Source organism: Gallus gallus, chromosome 17, assembly GCF_016699485.2.
Source record: "Gallus gallus isolate bGalGal1 chromosome 17, bGalGal1.mat.broiler.GRCg7b, whole genome shotgun sequence".
In the NCBI taxonomy this organism is placed as follows: Eukaryota; Metazoa; Chordata; class Aves; order Galliformes; family Phasianidae; genus Gallus; species Gallus gallus.
In genome coordinates this window covers 7,444,981-7,465,620 of record NC_052548.1, presented here as the reverse complement: position 1 = coordinate 7,465,620, position 20,640 = coordinate 7,444,981, and the positions used below count along the sequence as shown (strand labels likewise).

Below are 20,640 nucleotides of genomic sequence, written 5' to 3'. Positions count from 1 at the left end.
GCATAATGGCGGCTCTGTGCTGAGTTCTGCTTCGCGCCCCGTCTCGCAGCTATGCCGTCACTTCCGGCGGAAGCGTTTATTCACTTCCGGCTCTCGCACTCAAATTACTTCCGGCGCTCTGCGCGGCAGTTGGGCTCTTCCCGTTACGCCGCTTCTCTCGGGGTCTGTCCGGTGCGAGTAGCGGCGATGTCCAGCCTGGCCGCTCAGGACGCCTACCTGCAGGGCTTGGCGAGGAAGGTCTGCGCGCAGAACGCCCCGGAGTCGCGGAAGAGGAAGTTCGGTAAGGCTGCGACTCCCGTCGCGCCGGGCTGCTGTGTGGGAACGTGGGCCTGTGGCGTGTCTGCCTCCGCCGGGTGCTTCGCCTGGGGGCGTTGTGTTGGTTTTAAGCACAGCCGGTTGGTTTTAAGCAAAACCTGTGATACGGGGTTTCTTCCCTCGAAGTTAGCGGTCTCATTCATCCTTACACGTGTGATGATGGCATGCAAGTGAATGCGCTTATTGCTAACGTGGCTCTGCTTAGGTAAATCCTCAAGGTTCATAAGTATTCAGTTGTAACTGAACGTTATTGATTGAGAATGTGGTGTTGTCCTGGTTTGTATATTTCTTCCTTTTCTTTCTAGTATCAAAACCAGGCCAGCCAGACGATGCTGGCAGGCAGCTCAAGAAAAAGAAGAGAAGGAAGTCCAGGAAGCAAGCTGAGAAGACAGATTTTCCTGCAGTTAAACAAGGGGTCTCTAAGACCAACAAACTTGCTCCAGGACAGAAAGCAGCCCCACAGGCCAACGAATCGTCTCCACTGGGTGTTAAGCAGAACAAAAATGAGAGTTCCGTTACAGGTAAAACAGCAGAATTGTCTGTGGTTAAAGTGAGCTGAGGTGGCCGCATTTCAGTTGGTTCACATATATGTGGTTTGGAAACCATTTAAGAAATCCAGTTCAATTGAAAATACTTGAGTTTATTCCATGTACATAAATGTGCAGTGTGACCACTGGGGGGCTCTCTAGAAATATGAGCACTTCATATGAAATGCTGAGGTTTTTTGTTTTTTTTTAATGTACTTGATCATTTCTGGGTTTTATTTCATGGGTGCATATATATCATCATATGCCCTCTTTTCATTATAAACTGGGAGAGCCTGATCACAAGGAGAAGTGGAGTGGAAAGATGTATTTGGCATCTTCGTTTCCATTGGTATTTGCCCCCTTGTTGTTTGGGAACTGCAGGGCATATCAAGCTACCCTGGGCTGGCAATATTGAATGATGATATGGATAGGAAAAGGAGAATTCTGAAGAAACCAACAAGATAGAAGCTCTTGGGTTCATTAGAATTTCATTTCATCCTTTCATAGCATCTAAAGAATTCTCATAGCTTTTCCCATATCTATAGAAAATTCCTCACTTTAGTGCTGCATTTTAAGTGTTTTTATTTTCTTCCTTTCATTTTCAGATGCCAAAAGTGAACTTGGTTCCAATTCTTTTTCTGCAATAAATCTGTTGCGTCAGAGACTGCATGAGAAGATTAAAGAAGCTTCTGGGCGGGTACGAGAACTCTGTGTACCCTTATGTGCATGTGGATATGGTTTGAATTCTCCCTAAGTTGCCACGTGCATTGGGAACTGTGGTCTTCCAAGGTTTAGGGCTGGAGATAATTCCATTCCCTAAGGAGGTGCCTGTGGGTATTGCTGGGAGTCGTGGTTTTCTGGGCTCCAGAAAAATGCATGTGAAAAGGTAGGGTCTAGCTTGGAGGGGTGCAGAAAAGGCACTGAAAATCTGCAAGGGGAGTGTAAGTACAGGATTCTCAGTGAGAGTAAAAAGCTTGAAATCCATTTACTGTATGCATTTGGCATCTCTAAAAGCTGAGCCAATTGCTTTTTAAATACTACATTTCTAGGGAAAAGTTTGAAATCAGAACCTTGAGCACATCCCACTTTTATCTCTGTATTATCCCTGTAAGGCTCCTGATTCGTATCTGTCCTTTTTAGGATGATACCAAAGAATTACCCCCTTCAGTCCTGGAGAAGAGGCGACGAAGAAAGTATGAAAAAGAGAGAAAGAAGCGAAAAAGAAAGGAGTTGAAGATGAAGGCAAAAGCGGTGAAGGAAGAAACTGAGGAGGTACCTATAGAGCCACAAAGCAAAAAGGAAGAGGGCACAGCTCAGATTGTCTTCAACAGGATCAAAGTGCATGAAGAGAACGAGCTGAACAAGATCCAGAAGAAAAAGGAGAAGAGGAAAGGAGTGAAGGGGAAAATCACTCCTCTGACAGGTAGGAATTACAAGCAGCTGCTGAGCAGGTTGGAGATCCGGAAGAATAAGCTGGAGGAGCTCAAGGAGAAGGACCAGAAGAAAGCTCAGGATCTGGAGATGAAAATGAAATGGACGAACGTTCTGTATAAGGCAGAAGGTGTGAAGATTCATGACGATGAGGAGCGCCTGAAGGAAGCTCTGAAGCGCAAAGAGAAGCGTAAAGCACAGCGCCAAAAGCAGTGGGAGAAGAGAACAGAAAAAGTGGTAGAAAGGATGCAGCAGCGGCAGGAGAAACGCCGCAAGAACATTCAGAAGAAGAAGAAGGAGAAGATTGAGCAGAAAAAAGCCAAGGCCCGGAAGAAAGGTCGTGTTCTGCCGGAGGACTTGAAAAAAGCTGGCTTGTAGTGGCCCAGGAAGCAGCTGGACCTGTGGGCTGGCCGTGGAAGCTGCGGTTAGAGGCAGCTGATGGGATTCTTGTGCTGCAACAGCTCCATTAAAGACTGCCACATCAGCCTGCAGCTGTCCCAGCCTGGAATTGAGCTCTGGAGGTGTCACTGTCACCTCTTCCCAAGTGAATAATAATAAAAAAACCAAAACCGCAGCTACTCGTGTGTGTTTGCTGATTAGTTTTCCTGTCCTGCTGAAGCACTGTCTCTAAATAATCGGTCGCTCGAGGCTCCGCGTTCGCTGCCGTTTGGTGCCGCGCTGCGCCCGGGGCTCCTCGAGGCGGATCGGCAGGAGCGTCCCGCGCTGCCATGGCAACGAGGCGGGCTGTTGGCCACGCCCCCTGGCGTTGCCATGGCGACGCGCGACGCGGCGGTCCGTGCCGGTGATGCTGCGGGAATGAATGGCGGCTGCGGCGGCGCGCGGCCGGGGGGGGGCAGAGCGCGTGGTTCCCAACGGCGAAGTCTACCGGCAGCTCTTCGAGGACCAGGTAAAAGAAGAAGAAAGGGGCGATAGGCGGATAGGTTCGTTGTGCTGCTGTGCTTGCTGTAGTAGAAAGGAAGTGTAACCCTGCGGTGAGCTCGGCTGCGGCATTCCGGAGCGCTGCCTGCAGCCGTGCACTGCTTCAATTCCATGCAGAGGGCGGAGAGATCGCTTTCAGACGCGGGGGGGGGGGGGGGAACCTCATGGATAAAAATCGTTATACGTATACCTTATTTTATTTGGCTGTTCTGTTCTGCAGCCTTTCCCGTCTCTTATCCATTAATCCGTTGTGATTCTCTGCTCAGTAGGTCTGGAGTGGATTCCAACCCGTTTTGCTGTGGGCTTTTGCAGGCTCGCCGCGGGCGCTCGCTGGGAGCAGCGCGGAGTGGTGGGCGGCTGTGGCTGCGCGAGGAGCCGGGCAGCACGGCTGGAGAGGGGCCGTGGCTGTGCGATGGGAAGGCGGGGACTGCGGGAGCAAAGCCGCGGCAGGGCAGGTAGAGAGCAGCCGGAGGAACTGATTGCGCGTCGGTGTGATTCCGTGGCTGTGGGTGCGAAGTTGTAACGCTGGGAGCTGCGTTTTGTGGTCACGGCACCTGTAACAGTCTATCTCCTTTGCTCCAGATGGGAAATGAGTTGCACTGAGCTGCTGCCTCTTAAAGCACAGATTCTCAGGCTAATCATTAGGGTTGGAAACTGCCACTAAGATGGCCTAGTCCGACCATCAGCCCACCAAACGTCTGTAATGATTTACATGTGCACAACTTGTACTTTAAAAGGCTCCTGGATGACTATTTTGTTGTTCAAAGCCACCTGGGTGTAAGCCTGTTTGTATTACTGATACCATCTGTTACGTGTAACTGTAGCAGGAATGCTAAGTCACAGCTTGAAGCAGTGATTGAGCACCTGGTGGAAGGCAGGGCCAACCCAGGGCAGCTCAGGTGTGTGCAATGTATCTGAGTGACCAGAAGGGCTGGAGCCAGGATCCACCCCTGCCCAGACCTCATTTAAGGGTTGGCAGTGGAGGTGAGGGCTTCTTGCTGTGGATCCCTGCATAGCTGAGGCCTTCTGAAGGTAAGCAGCTTCTTTCCTTTATTTCTCTGCCTGTTGCATTTGAACAAATTCTCTCTTGTTGCAGCCTGGGTCCTTGCTGCTCTGCTGTCATTGCTGCACTTTCCTTTGAATAACAGTAATACAGTAAAATATACCGTTGAGCTGTATTTTACACTCTTTTAATCGCTGTAAACGATTATGCAATGATACCATTACTCTTAACTAGATTAATTTCCCATATATTTGAAAGCTATTTCCTTCCCTTTAGTCTGCTTTAGCTTCGTGTCAGTGGGGACAGGTGCTATGCAGCTGTAGGACTGCTCAGCTCTGCTCTGAGCAACGTTCATAAGCATGAAAGTAAATTAATGCCTCCATCCTTTACACCACAACCCTCGTGCTGATTAAGCACACCCTCACTCTGCCCTTCTCCCAGGCAGGAGCACAGCGCACTGATAGAGAGAACAGGGGCAGGTAAAGGCCATTTCCTTCCATTTAAGGAGCAAAACATTAACCCTATGATCCCCGTTCTTTGAAGTTAGAAGCTTTCTTTGACTTGAATGTTACGTTTTGCCAATTAAATGGAGTATTGCACCAATTACAAACCTGTGGTCTCCCTGAGTACAAAGTGAGGCTTTATGTTCTGTTTCAGGGCAGCTACAGCATCTCAGGCATCCTGGAGAAGTGAGGATGTCGTTGCAGCTGAGGAAGTCAGAGCCCTACCTGATCTTGTTGGTAAAACCTATTTCCCTTAATGTCAGATATTTCCATTTGCATTTTGTGGAACCACCATATGTGTAACGTCCTGAGCTGGATAAGGTATAATACTGAGCTCAGAAATGATCTGATGCGTTTTATAATGATTTGTACATAACTCTGGCAATGAAGAATCCACGTGTAGGGCAGAAACAAAGCGAAGATATCAATCGGTGCCAATTAGTGTTCAGAAAGTAGTGATGAGATGAGCAGATTTAACACATGGGAACTGCCATTTTCCAGCATTGCACCTGAATGCTGCTCAAATGACAGAGCTCAGAGCTTTGACTTAGCAGTATATTGTTCCAAACAGCTCTAAGCTCCGTCGTCCTCCCTTTCTTCTCAGAGGTTCCAGAGGAAAGCAGGCACAACCTCTTGGAGCTCGTGTCAGAACGCCGCCGAGGCCGCCACGATGCAGCACTGACCTCAATGCACCATGAGTTTGCTTGCATCGCCAGGGTGAGGCTGGGGTGGCAGTGTGGGTAGTCTGGAGCAGCAGGCAAAGCTGAGAGCCTGATGTTCAAGAGATGGGGCCGACTTCATTACTGCTTTCAGGAAATGGAGCCCTTTGTTTTGGAACCTGGAAAAGTGCTTTTGACAAAACTGATGGAATCTGATAGAAAAACGGAGGTGGTTCTTACGAAGATGGAGCTCAGTGCCACTCTGGAAGGCTTCTCGATTGAAGTAAGGCAGTTTTGCCACTGTCAGCTCTTCCATTTGTTGATACCTGTTGTTCACAGTCTGGTCTGTCAGCACAGCAGCACACCTGCACATGCCTTGCTGCAGCTTTCTGATATGAAAGCATTTATTTTCACACGTATTTTTTCACTGAGATTGAGGGTAAATCCTTCTTGCAGGATCTGGAAGGACTGTGGGCAACCATCCAGCAGGAATCCCTGACCAGAAAGGAGTGGATTCGGGAATGGGATGAAACCTTAAAGAGGGTGGAACGGAGCCGAGCTGACAAAGTGAGCTCAGATTTCAGGAATCGCAGACACCAGAAAAGAATCACTCAAATAGGAACAAACCTGATTTATTTTTGGTTATCTTTATGAATTGGTAGCTAACCATTTAGAATCAGCATTTTAAGGGTCACTTCTCGATCTGTCAACCAATTGAATTTATTTGAGGGGGGAGGGGGAAACTCAATTCTTGTTAATATCATTGAAGTTCCTGAAGGCAAGCAGTTCTACAGAGCCTTTGGGCCTTTTTGGTTCTCTTCTGTTGTACAGATAACGGATGTGCTGAGGAAGCATGCTGCAAGGCTGGAGGAAATTTCCTTCCTCTTATCAGCCGATGTTCACAGGCTCATTAATGACGAGGCCATGGTAAGTCCTCCTTACTGGGAGGCAGTTTTACCTGTAAGGAGAGAGCGATCTGAAATCCCCCCCGAGCTTTATTCCCCCCCTGAGCTTTATTCTTCTCCTGTTCAAATGGAAACGATCACTTCTGCCCATCAATCCCTGCCACGTAGGAGAGGGGCTCCTATACTGCGTGTCCCTCATCATTTCAATTCCTCATCCTTAGTCTGACATCGAGCTGGCACTTTATTCCTGTCTCATACTGCTTTTATTCCCATCTTCGTGTCTTCATGCACAGATGATTAACAGAGCACTGTTGGCGAATCAGAGGGCAGTAGCCAAGCTGTTCTTCAACCTGATGAAATCAGAGATGAAAAGGGAATTATCGCTTCAGTTGAAGTGGAGAGACAGAGTCAAGGACTGGAGGCTCATCCGAAAGAACTGCATCATTCAGAGCTTCAGGTCTGAAGTTTGACAGCAGGTCGTGTTTTGAAGCATGAATAGCACAAAGTGACCCGTGTTCCTTCGTGTTTTCTACAAAAAGTATTTTAGTATTTTTTTCCCCAATGAAACTAAAAATCCAGTGTTCTTGTTTTCAATTGGTACTCATAGGATACATTTTGTGTTGTTTCAAGCGTTCCTTTTTTCCCAACACGTAATCACCTCAGTGTGTCCTTCCATCCTACAGAGACTTTATGGCAAAGGAAGAAATACAGAATCCCCAAACGGTGAAAACAGAGAAGGAAAATATGATGAATGGTCAGATTCTGCTTAATGAACAGAGGCTGGAACTGCTGCAGCACCTTACGTATGACAGAAGAGAGTACAGTAACAAAAGCAGAGTTCTTGGTGTAGTCAGTGAGGGACTTGTGGTGGCATCCCTGCCCACGGCTGGGAATGGAGCTGGATGGTCTCTAAGGGTCCTTCCAACCCAAGCCGTCCTGTTAGCCTTTGATGTGCTGAATGCTCTTTGCTGCACCTCAGTGTGCTGTTGTCCAATGCAGCAGTGAGGCAGGGCTTAAATTTCTTCCATAAAAGTCTTTTTAATGGAAAAAAAAATCTATGTTTTGGTTTTCAGTGCATCTGTTGCACTGCCAAGGGGCTATCGAAGGTGAGAAATGCAGCAACACAGAAGTAAACCTTACTGATGTATGGAGCTTAGTAGAAAGAGGTGGACATGGATGGGTGTATATGTAAAAATGGGTGATGCTGTCCAATTTCTGGGTGGGAGATTGATTTGTATAATGAGTGATGAATGTTGGAAAGAACCTCATACTGCAACGCTGTGATCTTCAAATGCAGTTTCTCTTTTGTAATGGATGCAACAACAATGAAGGTTTAATTCCTAGTTGGTAAACAGTGGCCTTGAAAAACAGCATTTGTCTTGATTTATTTCCATTGCTGAAATGGCTGTAAATAAAGCAGAGCAGCCTGGTTATGTTGATTTACAGTGTTATCCTTTAACAACTGACTGGGTTATCTCCGAGGAGACCTGATGTATTTTTTCCTATTTTGATAGCGACCTGTTGCCTCCAACAAGCACACAAGCCGAGATTGATGAGTGGTACAACTCCTTGGTGGATTTAAATAGCAGCATAGGTATGTTGGGAAATCAGCCAACCAATCTGGACTCCGAGCAGTTCTTTCTGTTGTCTCTTTTTTTTCCCCTATCAGTAACAAATCAGATTGGTGCTTTGAAAGTACGCTTGCTGTGTTCTGTGAAATAGCAAAGCGTTGGCAATGCTCTGTTCTGCCTACCCTCCAGATGACCACAACACGAAGTGTACAATGAAAATTCGTGCCCAGTATGAGAGTGTCCAGCAACAGTGTTTGGCAGAAGTGCAGCTGTGCAAGGTCAGTACCATAGCATTGCGAAGCCTTGGAAGGGCTCTTGCTAATAGCATACAGTGTGTTGTTGCAATGCGATGGGTTTGAGGGTTGAGATGAGAAGATAAATTCACACAATTATATCATAAATTAGTTCCAACCGTTGCCTTATTCTGCTAGAATACCTGCTGTGTGTTTCATTTTGTGAAATGAGTAGAAGCAATAACAGCTACCAGTGATGGAGGAAGTGCTGTCCCATGCATAGGTAGAGGGCTCAGGGTCAGAACCCTCAGTCTTGTCCTCAATCTGTCTCATCGTGGGGGAAAAGTGTCACCCCTCAGCTGTGTTTCTCCCCATATCTGAACTGTGTTGTGCTGCTTACTTCTGGGATCTGGGAGGCTGAATCTTTGCTTCAAAAAATGTTGAGTAAACTGGATGCTGAAGCTATAGGAAGTGCGAATCATTTTAGTCCGTGTTCATTTTAAAGCTACGTGACATTGCGTTAGGTTATATGGATGCCAGTAACTTCATGTGGGTTTTTTTGTTGTTGTTGTTCAGAATAACCTGTTGAATCTGAAGGTGTGCACTCAAATAGAGGCTGAAGAAGTGGTGGCTTCTGACTTGCTTCTGTTGACTGAGAAACTGCGGTGTCGCTTTGAAGAAGAACTGGAGCGTATGGTTGTATGTTTATTGCATCTACTCCTATTCCTCTTCAGGAATAGTCTATTATTCAGGTGCCATGGTCTGAAATGCTAAGTTCATCTTAGGCTATTGGTGCCTTGCTGTGAAGTGATTGAGTACCTGTCCCATAAGTAATACACGTAGGATGTGGTTTGAGGGAAGAGTTTATCAGTGATGGTTTTGTAATAGATTGTCAGGGATTGGATGAGTAGAGCCCATCCAGCCTGGAGGTGGAAGGATGGGCTCCCAAATTCCCTCCAGTCCTCTCCTATATGGTCCCATACGTGATGGTGACTGAGTAATTGCTCCTAAGATGAAGGATGGCAAAGTGCTCCTGGGGTTGTGCTGATCTTGGTGATTCTGTGCTTTACAGTGCCAGAAGAATAAACAGAAGGTTTGATGGCTCAGCTTCTAAAACAAAAGTCCATATTCTTACCTATTTTACTTGGACTATTTCCTCCTCTCAGAGTAGAAGAGGCTGTTGAATGCTGCCAACTTTTATCACGCCATATGTCCCCTAACTCTTGTATTTCACCTTCTTGCACATGATTTCGTGGTAACTTGGATGTATTTTTTTAGAGAGGCTTTGAGGAGCTGGCTAAACACAATGAGCAGAATTGCAGAGATCTGTACAGCTTCTGCCAGGAGGCCAATGTTCTCTGGGACTTCCATCGGCTCAAACTATCCCAGCAGGAGGGTGAACTGCAGAAGAAATTAAGTGAATGCAAACAGAAACAGGATAAATCCATTCAGGTATGAGCGTATAAATACAGTGTGATGTAAAGAAAGGACTCAGTGCAGGGAAGTCTTTTGTGTTCGGAATGCTTGGTATAAAAATGTAATGATGGACACTTATACTGGATTTTCTATATGCTGCTTTCATACTATCAAATATCAAGCCTAAACAGTTACAAAGCATTTTAGTAAGAGCCTGCTTTTACTGGGTTCTTTTTATTGGTTTTAGAGGATGGAAACTCACCTGGATATCATTTTGCATAAAATGAGAACAGCGAGCTCACAGAAAAAGCTGCAGAAATCTTTGGAGAGTGCCCTTTCTTGTCTGGATGGCATCAGAGCTCGGTATGAATTTCGTAGTGCCAAATTATTCAGTGTATGTGAAAGTTGGTTGTGCAGTTTAGGGGTGTGTGTGTGTGTGTGTGTGTGTGTATATATATATATATAATAGTTTTGACTTTGATCAAAAACATTTGGATTTAAGGACATAGTAGTCATATTTCACTTTATTTCTATACATATTTAAGTTTCTTAAGCGACAGCTTTGCATTTGACAGGTATGAGGCATCCAACAAAGCGCTCATGGAGATAGTCATGAGTTACCCAGAGGCCATTTTGCAGGAATTGATTTCTTACAGTGAATCCCTCAGCCAATATTTTAACGTGAAAGAAGTCTTCAAACAGGTATGAAGATGACAAACTTGTTCTGAAGTCTCCCAGGTACATTAACATTCTGAGACTATTGTAGCTTAATGAAATAGATCTATTTGGGAAAAGAATCTGTACCTCTTATAAGCAAGCCAGTCCTTGCTTTAGAATTGTTCTGTTGTTCTTTCTAGAGCTTGGAAGGAAAGACAGACTCCACGTTTCCAGGTCAAGGTAATACCTTGATAGCACAAATAGGCCTTTTGCTTGCTTGTTTTTCATCTGCGTTTCTCTGGATTGTGATCACTAAAACTCTGCTTTCACTGGAAATGATCAGAGGAAGTTTCGGATGCTGAAAATCAGGGAGAGCAGCAAACTGAGAGCGTTGTGCAGGAAAATGGAGAAGAGCAAAAGGCTGAGAGCTGTCATGAACAGAAGGGAGGAACAAATATTCCTGAGAACGAGGAGGTCTTTGCACAGGCAAGTGAAGAAGGGGAGGAACAAGAAGACAGGAGTATTTTTCAAGGGAGTGATGAACCAGGAGACGTGGAACAGAGGATGGGCTTTTCACAAGTAGGTGAACAAGAGAATGAATAGATTTGAAAGTTGATTATTCACTTCTTTTAATATTGTACTGTTGGAGGCAACGGATGATGATTCCCACTTGTTTCCTAGGATACGTTCGACAGCAGCAGGGAGGAAATCTCTGAACTCACTGTTGAGACCTTTTCCACTTCCAGCGGAAACACTTACACCATTCTTGGAGCTGAAGAGGGGGGGAAACCTGATGTCCTGGAGACATCTCTTACAAAATGTGATGAAAAAGGATCACTTCCTATGCACCTGGAACATGCACTTGTCACAGACACAGTGTTTGTGGAGCTGAAGAAAAGGTTGGTAGGAAACTGTTTTCTCTTTCCCTTTAGGTAATAGAAACATTCCAGCTCTTGGGGAGGAATGTCAAACTAAGTATGCCAAAATTATCCAAGTATTTTGGTGTTCTTCCTTTTTTAATTGGTAAAAAGAAGATAAACTTTTGGCAGTCCTCTTCACATGTGGCTCCTGGGTGAACCACACAGGCGTTTCCCTCTAATAGAATGTTCTGATGTTAAACTCAGTGAGCAAACAGTAATAGTGACAGAGCATTTTAATAGCAAGTCTAGTTGTTTCAGCAGTATAGATATATCGAATATATGTGTATTATTTGTATCTGTAGACAAAATGAGCAGTACTAACATTGTGCAAGTGTTTGTGAGACCACATCTCCCTGTAGCCAAGAGGTAATTTCTTACATTGAAGATGTATAGAGCGTTTCTGTTTATTACTCAGCATTCCTCACTGTAGGAATTTATTTAAATCATAGGATTCGCCTCCGCTTTTTTGAACACTTGGAGAAGTGGTTTGCAGAGTCCTTATCCAACTCGTGGGCCACTGTGGGTGCCAAGAAGGGGGAGCTGAGTTCAGAACTTCAGCAGCATCTTCTCTCGTGTGAACTGAGGCGGAAGAACATAGAGACAAATATCTTCAGTGTCAGAGCTGGTATCTGCTTCTTCACTCTGAGCACTCCCCGTCTTCATCTGGAGATGATCATACAGGGGGGGGAAAAGAATGAGCAAGGATTGGGGAACCAAAACGCTGGGGGGTGACTTCTGAGTGCAGGAGGTGGAGGAATTACCTGTGTGAAATAGCACTGTGCAGCCACAGATTGGCTGCTAAGGGGGGAATCTTGTATGAGGAGCATCAAGGATTTTGGGGGGGGGAACCTTGATTTAAGGCGGATTTGTTGGTCTTCAGCCAAGTGTGAAGGAGGCTCTTTGGGGAGGACAGGAAAATAGATCATAAGTCAACAACAGGAGAAAAGTCAAAGAGTTGGGTCTACTTTATTAGTAGCTTTTAAGGTCCTCTGAGGTCTAGTTTGCTTTGTTTCACTGGTGCTTCTGGTAACGGTGGTCAGGGCAGTCCATACCAAGTGGGATAATGACCATATTGTAAGTCTTCTTTTCTCATCAGCTGAACTGTTACTTCATGAAAAGCACCTGGAGTGCCACTGCAATGAGGTGGGAGAGGCTCTGAAGAAGGAGAGAGCTGAATTCCTCAGATTTTGCGATCAGCAAAATGACAGCATCCAAAACTTGGAGTCTCGGATCTGTGACATGGAATCAGCGTTCCTCAGGACTGCCGTGGCTGAGAGGTCAGTGTGCCAGCAGCCAGAGCTGGTCTGCCTGATCCTGGCGTTGTTCTGAGCCCCTTTTGTCTGCTATGGAAAGGCTCTCCTGGAACTCTATGAAAATGGAAATGATTTTTGTTCCCTTTCTCTCCAAATGGATTACTTTTGTCGTATATTTTTGGAAGGGACACCAACCTTAACGTAGATTCCGTGTTTGATTTATTTAGACTTTATCCAGCTTACTGAATCTGTGAAGTAATAGGCTAATTGGGTTTGAAGGATGCTCTGTAACTGCACCAGCTGCTTGCTGGTGTGTGCTGAGCGTTATCAAAACAACCACCACTGGATAAGTTGCCTTCAGAACAGTAAAATACTCGTGAGTTCTCAGATCTTATTGATGTCGTAAAGCCAGGAGACTGCAAACCATAATGCTTGCTCCTCTTCCTACATGTTTTCTCTGTCTCTTCCAGCAGCAGTGTGTGCCCAGAGCTCCATCATTACTTGGATGTCATCCGAGTGTCCCTGAGGAGTTATCGGAACTACCTGGAGGAAACTTTGGGAACATTAAGAGATTCAAATGTGGATTTTCTCAAAGGCTGCAGGTATTATGGAGATACTGCTGGAGGGAAGTTGTTAATGTTACCTGTATCTAGCTATCATCCTTTGTTCTATGGGCAGAACAGTAAAATTAAGGTTTCTTTGTTACTCACCTGGTTGGCGATGTTCCTCTAAAGAACGTGAGTTGCTAAGCCACAGTTGTTACACTCTTTTCATCGCATTTGCCTTGATATCTCTGCAGCAGGATTGCTCAGCTACCATTTAAAAAAGGGAGAACTTCTCCAGAAGAGCAGTGGTGCATTGGCACAGCTGCCCAGGGAGGTGGTGGGGTCGGTGACCCTGGAGGTGCTCCAAAGCCGTGGAGATGTACTGAGCAATGTGGTCAATGTGGAAGTACTGGTGGTAGATGAGTGGTTGGACTGGAGGACCTCAGAGGTCTTTTCCAGCCTTGATGGTTCTATGATAAGTGATGGCTTTCCCTTTGCTGGCTGCTTTCAGGTTATTTGTGGAGGGAGGAAATTTTTCTTCTGAGGAGGTGCAGTCTTTCAGTAAATGTCTTCAGAAGGAAAGCAAAAGTATTGACTCTTTTGAGAGGTCAATTTTGGCTGATATGGAGAAAATGGAATCGAGGTGCTTGGAGCAGGTTTGTGCAGAGCTTCACTCTTTCAAACTGTGGCTTATATTGGCATATATAACGGGATTTATAACCACCCTGGATTGGAGCTTTAAAACTGTTCTGTGTGACAAATACGTGATGGAAGAGTAAGTAGAAATGGTGACTTCTATTACTCAAACTGGAGAGAAAAAAAAGTGAACACAAGTGAGTTTGTCTCTTATTTCTGGGCTTTTTAAAGGCTACTGAAGTTATCAAGCGGGCTGAAACAAGGCTCCATTGTCTCTTTATGAATCGAGTCTTTATGGAGAAGATCCAACGGCTACTGGCAAATCTACGGGTGCAAATCAAATCCGAGGTACGGGCAGAGACCTCAAAGCTTTGTTTGAATGGATTTTAATCGTTCCTCTTTTATTCAACTGAAGAGATTTCTGGCTGAATTCAGGGCGAACTGACCACGAGGAACTACTTGTGTCAATTCGGAACTGATTTTTGTCATTGTCCTCTGAAACCACGCAGCTGTACTGGAATGCTGTGGCCTTGCAGATATGCAGCTTGTTGGTTTTGTGGGTGTTACTGACCGAGTCTCCTTACTAGCAAGCCTTGTGCTTTCAGAGAGTCTGAAAATCCTGTGGATGAGATTCTTCTTCACCAATATCTGCTTCTGTTCCAGGTAGCAAATTCCAATTTGCAGGCAGCGGCATTAAAATCCCACCTGGAGAAGCTCCATGCTTTTGCTCACCCTACGGCAGATAAAGAAGTAAGTTCTAAACAGATGAAATGATATTACTTTGACCACATTTTGTCTCAGGGCGGCTCTGTGTCTGTTCTCCTATTTGCTATACAATCTCATTGCTTCTCTGATGCAGTAAATGCCGTTTGTATTGCTGTATCTTTCAGGCTTTGACTTCCGAAGAGTTGTATGACTTTATCAAAGCAGTGCTGAAAGAACTGAAGGCAAGGAGCCAGTACCTTGATTGCCTGCTAGTGAATGCAGCAAGACCATATGATAATGTAGGATAGTATTTGTTCTCTCCCTTTTATTTAATTCTGAGCGATATTTTAGCGTGCATCTATTTTAAAAGCTTTTCACAATCTTTAAGAGTACATATCTAGGTGCTTATGATGGTTGTGAGGATCTACTTATAACCACTTCTAGGTGTCACAGAGCTGCACGGCTGTAACATTTCTCCTGGAGTTACAGAAGCCTTTCTTCCAGCCTGTCAAGCAAAATAGCATAAGTTTGGAATATCTATTTTATAGCCAGTAACTACATGTATTGCTGTCACTAGCTGTGCCTGCCACAGCCAACGTGGTTTCATTTTGTGCCCAATCCAGGAGCACTTTGCCCCTCCTGCAGCTGAGGTTGCGTTACGAGGTCCCATTGCTGCTGCCATTCGAGCGGAGCACAAACTGGCTATGATGGGGCTGGATGCTGGCAGGTTTCCGTTGTTAAATCCAAGCAGAATGGGAAAATCTGCAGTTGATGATTTATCAGTAAGCGTGATTAAAAACTTACTCGAGTAAGTACTTGTTTGCCTCATTATGTTTTTCTGTAACTGTCTTGATTTACATTTTCCTTGCTATACATATATCTCATCTCTTCACGAGGCCTCTGATAGCAATGAGAACAATTTAATGCACAACTATGCAATTAGTTACTCCGTGAAGGTACTCCCATTTACGCTGTTGGTTGTAAATGTGACCCCATGGCTTGAACACCATCTCAGCAACTGGTCTGCACTGAACACTTGGTAGGAGAAGGGAGCTTGTAGCTGGGTATTCCAAAGCCAATTAGCTCTTCCTTTTGTTCCAGAGTTCAGTCACCCGGGAGAAAGTCTTCAGTCCAAAATCAGGACAGCAGTGCTTCTTTGGGACCAGGTGTGCTGGAAGTTCTAATTTATTACATTCATCTCAGTGTAGTCTGTAGCATGTTAGGGAGCAGGTCGAGCTGTTCCAGGCTACAGGCTTACACGTGGGCTCTGGGAGGGCTGTGCATCTTCGCTGTCACCTTAGCTGTCTTTATTTTGCACTAATGGTGTCTTTTTGGCTCTTAACCAATGAAAGGTGCAGAAGATGAGGTGGGCTTTCCTTTGGTTTTTAATGACGTACCTGTATTTGTTATAGCAAAAGTTGTGGAAGAAAGCTGGCATTTATACTTCTGCTTTGTATTTAATAAGGAAAGAGGAAGAGCACTCTTACCACACAGAAGAAGAATTCCCACCTAAGTGTAGCTGGTGAAGGTCCTCGGGGCTCTGCTGCTCATGAGCACGCAGCTCAGGTTGCCAGGAAGCCATCTACTAAGAAACAGTCATCAAGAGGAAGGTGAGATGTTACGTACTCACATGTTCTGCCTGTTCTTGGACAAATTTAATGCTATTTGTGTTAGTCTTCTTTCTGCCAATGCTTCTCCCTTGAGATCTTGTGGTTGGTGTCCTCAATCAGCCCTTCGCTTCATTTCAGACTTTAGGTGGTAAAGTGCTTTTCTTCTGTTTATCAGTTGCTGATCTGTGTTATGTAATAGTTGAAATACAGACTAACCCCACTCTTAAACCAACGTGGCTTCGTTTCTAGCTCGGCATCTGAATGGTGCATCTGGAGCTAGATGAAATTGGTGAAATGAGCGAGTCTAATGGTGAGAGCAACAGAAAAGTTCTGAAAAGCCATTGAGGAGAGAGTCATCAACAATAGCTTCCATGTAATGCCAGTTTTAGAGTTACATTTTCTCAGTTTCTCCTCCGTTTCGTATCCATCACGTCACCAATTAGCTCCAACAGTCAGACAAACAGACGACTTTATGGACCAATATTTTTCTTGCCTTCTTAGCATGCAGAAACACAGCAGATCCGTTCTCAGAGACAGGAGATTCCAGATATTTGGGGAGATGCCTCCAGAATCAAAGTAAGTCATCTGTATCTTCAGAAAAGATCCATTCTTGGGCTCTTTATCACATTTGCACAAATGGAGAAGGACCAAATCATTTCAGAGATGATTTTCCATTCCCCTGCTCTATTAGAACTGACTGATTGATCTTTATACAGCATGATTGTCTTTTTTCTTATTGGTTTTTGTTTATTTGCAGTACTTTTAAAGGGATTGTTATGAATATTCTCTGGACGGGTAATAACAACTTGCTCTCTCTTGCTGAGGTAAGAAAAGTGTTTCTCGGTCACTTTTGCTACTGTAGACATAACGTGTCATCTGAATGGCTTGGTTGTATCATAACGTTTGGATGGCCATCCAAAAACTGCTTGCTTCATCAGGGTGTCTAATTTTTAATAATCCTTGTTGTTGCAGAGCATTTTTAATGATTAAATATTGCAGAACCTCAGGTGGTATAATATATGGGGGCACCAACACCTGTATCCACTACTATAGCAGCATGTCTGCAAAGCCAAGGCAGCCCCAGTCTTTTTCATTCTAATGAATAAATGTCTGTTAAACAGTTCCTGAATAGGACTATAGTACCATCATAATAACTAACGTTTGAGGACATGTTACCAAGGTTAGGAGCAGTATGAGGACTGAGAATGTCTTTTCAGAATTGGTAATTAAGCTGCAGTGTAGTCTTGGAAACGCTCCCTGTTCAAAGATAGGGAATAGAATAAAAGCACAGGCAGAGGAAGATAACTGGTATCAAATAAGAGAGTGATTGACAGCCTTCTGTCTCCCTGCTACTGCTATATGCATGGATATGACTTGTTTGTATGTGTTATCAGCATCTGTTCTGTCTTATCTTAAACTCTTGAAGGAGTTCTACCACACAGAAAGGCATCAAATCACAATGCCTGAAGATCTGCCGGAGACATTTGAACGTTGTGCAGAAGTAATCAGACAGAATCTGCTGTCGTACCAAAGTCAGATAGATGCTTACTACAATTCCTGCCTTAAAGGTAAATTAATTCAGCCATTAATTTCACTGAAAATTGCAACAAATGAAGAACAAAGCAGATAAGTGGAAAAGCTGTTGATTTTATTGGGCCAATAACATCTTTAATGTATTATCTGCAATGTAGAATGTGAGGAAAGAGCCACTGACTAAGCTGATAGACCTGTACAATGTCACATCTTTTAGAAGAGTGTTTCTGTAGTCATGGATGTCAGGGACAGAATTTAAGGGAGAAAATTCCTCCACATTTGACCACTGCAGTGTACATTCACCTCAGCTGAATTTTCTTTGCTTGCAAGAATTCTGGGATCAGTTGAAGTCGTTTGAAGAGGAACTCCCATATGTCTCCCAGTTGGCAGTTGATGGTCTTTTAAAGGAACACGAACAGAAGCTCAGCTGTGCCACCAGTAACATTCAGCACTCCTTCCATCAGCAGCTGGAGGACTGGAGGAGCGTGAAGGTGTGTGTCATGGATGCTTCCAGTCTAAGCAGTGCTGAAAGCATCACAATTGTTCATAGTTTCAGACTCTTCAGGATCTGTAAGGTTATATGAGTCATGCTCGCATGCTTTAGTATAAAGCGATTTGTTTTACTACTTTCTCATTATGACTCAATTGCACCTTCTTTATAGAAAACATTTCTGATATGTTTGCCTGCAGGCTGCACGTGAGAATGAATTACGCCCCTCACTGGGACATCCAGACAACTTGCTGCAGCTGGAGGCTTTGTGCCAACGGGAATCAAAAGAGCGAAAGGACCACGTTGATGCTATTCACCTCCACACACGGATGCTTCAGGTAAGCCAGTGCTTAATATCAGCTTGATAGATGTTGTGTATGGAAAGGAGAGGAGCTCTTGGGTACATCTTTCTCCTGTGCCAACAGTAAAGTGGAAAATGTTTTCAGTTCTATGCAGTGCTGTTTGCACAACGTCTTTAAGTTACATTCTGGCAGCATTTGATTGATGTACGCATTGATGCATACATGCACGTACAAGTGCACCTAACCCATCATTGGTATCATTCATAGGATGTACTGAGGAGGGTTGGCTCATTTCTTAATGATAGAATAGTTACACATGAGCCCACATCTGAAGTAACAGTGACGTTCTCTGATTGGTTACTTTACTTGCAGAAGATAGGCCTGGAAGGCTTTCTTTCTGTGTGCATCTCATGAGGGCAGTTGGTATTTGTGCAAACACACACATACCATTTCTAGAGCAATACCTGAAAGCCCCTCTGCTCAAAGTACATGAATTCCATAGTGGCCTTTTGCTTGGAGTGGAAAGGTAATGTTTACAGATTTCCTTTTCTATCCATTTTTGGATGCTTAGCCCAAATATACAACCACATGGCAACCTCACACACAACTCCGTAGGCTTTCATGCTTTACCAGAGGTTATCAGAGTGTTTAGAGTACTGCATAAGGCACTTCCAGATCCTTTTCTGTGCCATTTGCAACCCCGTGGCTGTCATCTGCAGCTGTTGCAAAGCATCAAGGTTGGAGAGGAGCACAGTTCTTTGGGAGCTAAACTAAAAGGAGATTGAATTATCAGAGGATCTCCTCTCAGGGGTATCCGATGTCCCAACAGGACTGTGCTTCTGAGTGCACCCAGAACTTCGTTTCAGCTCTGGCTGCCTTCACAGAAAAGCTGCTGCTGGAATTAGATGAAAGCATTACTATTGGTGACATACAAGCACCGAGTAAGTAATGATGGAATTTCTTGTTCAGCGTTCTCCTTCCTTCTCAAAGACTCCATAGGAAGAGGGTATGTAAATATTCTTTATTACATCAAGTGGGGAACAATTGCGTGGTCGCATGTGCAGAGCTATTTCATGATAGTTGCTCATCACTTTCTACTTGGAATTGCTTGAAAGCAACAGCAGCAGCAGCATGACTGCTTCTGTTTGGTTCCTCCTGAACGTCTCTTATATCATCTCCCAGAAACTGTAACACCGAAGGAGAAGGCATCCATGTTAATTCATCATAGACAAGCTGGTCTTCCTCTACAGACCCATGGGGCTGAGCAGTTGGTTGAACGTGGGAGCAGGTAATATTGGATCATACTGGACACCACTGCATTCCACTTCTCTTCCCTAGGCTGACATCAGGCGCTGTCCTCATTGGGTTGTTTTTTTTTTTGCTCCCGTTGTTAAAATTGTTTGGTTGTTTTCCTTACCACTATTTCTTACTTTCCCATATACAAATCTGTGGGATACTGTGTGTGTTTTCCCTCAGAAAATATGCATTCTGTTTACTGTGCAGAGCTCCTGGTTGCTCTCTTCTATTCCCACTCTCTCTCCTCTGGATATGTTTTTTGTTGTTTATTTGTTTTGTTTCTTTAAGGACCTGGCCAGGAATACCCACGACCACACTTATGGGCGATTCAGACCGTGTTACAGTCAGAGAAACTGCATCAGTTACAACAGCAAAGACTACACTGGGCCACATAGCAGCAGTGGAAGCAAGAGATGCTGCATATAAGGTTGGTCAGTGGGAAAGGGCTCTTATGGGGAGGTGTGTGTGTGTGGATGGGGTGTCTGTTATTGCTGTGGATTTGTACAGGTATGGATAACTTTTAATATACAGAGCAATTTCAGATCTTGAGGCAGTATTCTCCATGCATAAAAATCCACTTGTATGTCTGCATGCAATCATTTAGGCGTTCTATGATTCTAGGATCTGATGGCGGGTCAGGACTTGGATGTAGGAATTATACCCGATTTCTACTAATTTTGACTTAATTGTTGTTCTTTGTACAGAAATACAGATGTGAACTTGAGCAGCAGTTAGCCCAGATCAAGGAAGAAAGTACCTCTGAGCTGGAAACAGTTCAGCATTGGGAAAATTGGTGGAAGCAGTCCATCCAGAAAATCAAGCAACTTTATATGTGACATCAGTCACATCTTGCTCGGATCCTTCTGTTCTACCAATAAACGTCCTCTTTAACATAGAAAAAATGCCCCTGCTGCATCTTTGCTGGAGTAATTGGGGCATGTTGGTAAATGGTTTGTGGATGTGTTCACATGTGCCTTCTCAGCTGTCATAGTTTGGCCTGCTTTCTGCAATGAGGGGGTGAAGGGACCCACAGATCCACACCCTGGGAAGGGGGGGAGGGAACAGGCAGGGAGATGGGCCTGGGTGAGGAAAGCAGTGGCAATGAGCTAAAGGGAAATCCAAAACTTTGTTTACTAAATAAATCAGCTATAGTAGCTACTCTGTTTGGTCTAATAGCTGGTATATTTGGTA

The 20,640-nt window shown here is 44.6% G+C and overlaps 2 protein-coding genes across 9 annotated transcripts; both read left to right on the top strand.

The window, feature by feature from the left end:
* The first annotated feature begins 89 nt into the window (after nt 1-89).
* Nucleotides 90-2,847, top strand: SURF6 (surfeit 6). 2 transcript variants are annotated; one of them, NM_001030682.3, is made up of 4 exons: nt 90-280; nt 621-836; nt 1,448-1,539; nt 1,983-2,847. In NM_001030682.3, exons 1-4 carry the CDS (start codon nt 187-189, stop codon nt 2,649-2,651), a joined length of 1,071 nt encoding a protein of 356 aa, NP_001025853.3. In that variant the 5' UTR covers nt 90-186; the 3' UTR covers nt 2,652-2,847. The 2 variants fall into 2 exon arrangements, with proteins under 2 accessions (NP_001025853.3, XP_046757725.1); XM_046901769.1 differs by having other exon boundaries at nt 121-280; nt 633-836; nt 1,983-2,787.
* A 224-nt stretch (nt 2,848-3,071) lies between these two features.
* CCDC180 (coiled-coil domain containing 180) lies at nt 3,072-20,351 on the top strand. 7 transcript variants are annotated; one of them, XM_040649401.2, is made up of 37 exons: nt 3,072-3,180; nt 3,525-3,667; nt 4,873-4,955; nt 5,323-5,435; nt 5,532-5,660; nt 5,834-5,944; nt 6,209-6,304; nt 6,576-6,739; nt 6,966-7,100; nt 7,797-7,876; nt 8,043-8,131; nt 8,663-8,785; nt 9,365-9,538; nt 9,750-9,865; nt 10,078-10,204; nt 10,360-10,399; nt 10,503-10,738; nt 10,841-11,058; nt 11,529-11,704; nt 12,176-12,356; nt 12,803-12,934; nt 13,389-13,533; nt 13,745-13,861; nt 14,177-14,263; nt 14,404-14,517; nt 14,842-15,026; nt 15,320-15,384; nt 15,684-15,828; nt 16,330-16,404; nt 16,586-16,652; nt 17,255-17,396; nt 17,692-17,852; nt 18,052-18,189; nt 18,983-19,094; nt 19,336-19,441; nt 19,738-19,876; nt 20,154-20,351. In XM_040649401.2, the coding sequence occupies exons 1-37, from the start codon at nt 3,094-3,096 to the stop codon at nt 20,283-20,285; spliced, it is 4,683 nt and encodes a 1,560-aa protein (XP_040505335.1). In that variant the 5' UTR covers nt 3,072-3,093; the 3' UTR covers nt 20,286-20,351. The 7 variants fall into 7 exon arrangements, 6 of the variants coding, with proteins under 6 accessions (XP_040505335.1, XP_040505334.1, XP_040505333.1 ...); XM_040649400.2 differs by having other exon boundaries at nt 3,158-3,667; nt 6,966-7,085; XM_040649399.2 differs by having other exon boundaries at nt 3,158-3,667; nt 12,806-12,934.
* The last annotated feature ends 289 nt before the right edge of the window (nt 20,352-20,640 follow it).